Raw genomic sequence first — 2,389 nt, forward strand, 5'->3', positions numbered from 1 at the left:
TGATTCCTACGAAAAGGAGTAGATTTGAAAAGAATGGAAAAAATATTTCTTATGAAAGAGCAACAATCGATGTATATATGACGCCAAAAAATCTGATTATTAGAATCATATTTGATCTATGCGTACTTCAACCGATTCTGTATGTCCTCTATAAATTTAGAAACACCAATCCAGAGTCGGTTTACTAGTGCATGAACATAAACCGATTCTGGTTAGTGTTTTTGGAAAAAAAAATCAAAAAATTTCAGTTGTTTAATGTTTTGAAGATTGATTAACAATAATTGATCTCACATCTAACACTGTTAATTACATCTAAAAAGACTAATTAACACTAATTAATCAGGAGTAAAATTGGTAGAAAGAGAATAGTTAGTTAAGGGGTTTTGGTAAATTACTTCCAAATGACCCTTTTTGCCTTTTAGTAACATATGCCCCAAATAAATACCCTGAGCCCAAACTAGGCACGTAAAATAACATTTAAAACAAAAAAAGTAGATGATGGTGTGGATATAGATGGAAATATCTAAAAATAGAAATTCTCGTCCAAATTCAATTTGCTCAAATTGGGTTAAAATTCAAAAGTTGGAAAGATTTTTTATTATAAGAGTTTCTAAAATTCTGCTTGTAATCACTTTTTCGCATACCCATACTGCTTTAGTTTCAAATATGTCTCCAGGATAAAATTTTACAACTCAGAAAGTCATTAGCGTTTCATTTGAATCTTAGGAACATTTAGTCTCCATTTGAATTCTAATTTGCTTTTGCAAACACACCCTATCTTTTTTTTTTTTTTTTAATCACCAACACCCTATCTATCCCTCTTTCTCTTTGTATTCTGCTATTGATTTTCTTTGTTGTTTGGATCCAAAAATCATAAACAAACTTAAATCGTTACTGTGGGGACAAAACGTTGATGAAAATGTTTATAGACATAACGGTGAACGTCGGCATTACCTTTTATTTAACTTAATCGAAAGATCGATGGTAACCCATCAACAAATTAAAACACATACGTATAGCTAGGGAGTGCAACAATTGAACATTAGATAGTTGCACATACAAGAGTTTAAACAATAATACGCAGATAATCCTGGCCTCCGGCGCCACTTCCTGGTACTATTATATCATGTCAGATAATTTACTGATCTGAAGTGACATAAGATTTCTGCTTGTCGCTACAACAGCAGTTGCATATCATTGTGTCTGCCTCAATAAATTCGCATTGGTCGTAAACCAACCTGTATTTGCTGTTCCCACATTTTGCAAGGCAGTTTTTGGCACAACCATTGCAACCCTTGTTGGATCTTCCTTCTTGTATCACTCCTTTGGCTCCGCCGGCAAATGTGCAAACTGCGTTACGACTTGTCTCTGCAATGCATTAATAGACGAAATAAGGATAATAATTATGGGATAAATGTAAACCCGAACTGGCCACCCCAAAATGAAATCATCAAATGCATTGAAATGGATTGCACTTACCAGAAGAAACCGATACAGTTATCAGTAGAAGGAGCAAAGCAGCAATAAAAATGGGTGAAGCACAAAAAAGCTTAGCCATTGTTGTATATTACTCGATTTGTTGATGAAGAATCTACTGGTATTTTTCTCTTAATCTCTGGAATCAATGGTATTTATGGATTCTTTACCTGCTGCATTGTTTTGGATTGAGCGCAACTAGCAAATATTCAATTCATGGGTGGTTGTGGTGATATCCTGGATAGAGACAAGTAGGTAGTAATATTTTATCAAGTCCACGCTAGAGACAAAACAACGGTACCAATTTAGTCATGGCAGATACGAGAAACGTAATATTTTATGTAGTCCACGCTAGAGACAAAACCACGGTACCAATTCAATCATCATTTTTGACTAATGAGCATTGACGCGTACTCTAATGGTGGGAAAATTGTGGACTGTGGATATATGCCATAGCTCAACCCGCTACAATGTTCATTTTAGATTGAAATATAATAACCAAATATAAACAATGCATATAAGTTCATAATCTCTGGAAACAAGACTATAAACCAAATGCTGTGTACCATGGATGCAGGTACTGGTTCAGATGCAATGAGCAAGAAAGCACACGCGGCCTTGCGCATAAAAAAGTAAATCATTTCCAACAACATATGTATACTTGCATTATAGATCACCGATTGAATGGCTAACTGGAATATGCTATTTGTAACATAGGGTTTGCAAATTCTTTGGTTTCAAGTTTCGGTTTATTGTTTTGTTTTTCTTAACTTTTTACTTCTTCTTGGGCATGGGTTGGGGGTGTTTGTACCTCCTCCCTTTTTAGGGTCTTCTTATTTCTTTGTTGCCTGCTTTCTTTCGTAAGCTTCCTTAATGAATTTCTCATTTTTACCGAGTAAAAAAAAAAAAAAAA

The 2,389-nt window shown here is 34.5% G+C and overlaps 1 protein-coding gene across 1 annotated transcript; it reads right to left on the reverse strand.

The window, feature by feature from the left end:
• Positions 1-938: 938 nt before the first annotated feature.
• On the reverse strand, positions 939-1,650 carry LOC113360848. The gene is made up of 2 exons (XM_026604293.1): positions 1,480-1,650; positions 939-1,368 (listed from the first exon to the last, which is right to left on the reverse strand). The coding sequence occupies exons 1-2, from the start codon at positions 1,556-1,558 to the stop codon at positions 1,139-1,141; spliced, it is 309 nt and encodes a 102-aa protein (XP_026460078.1). The 5' UTR covers positions 1,559-1,650; the 3' UTR covers positions 939-1,138.
• Between the last annotated feature and the right edge of the window lie 739 nt (positions 1,651-2,389).

This window comes from Papaver somniferum, chromosome 3 (genome assembly GCF_003573695.1).
Source record: "Papaver somniferum cultivar HN1 chromosome 3, ASM357369v1, whole genome shotgun sequence".
NCBI lineage: Eukaryota > Viridiplantae > Streptophyta > Magnoliopsida > Ranunculales > Papaveraceae > Papaver > Papaver somniferum.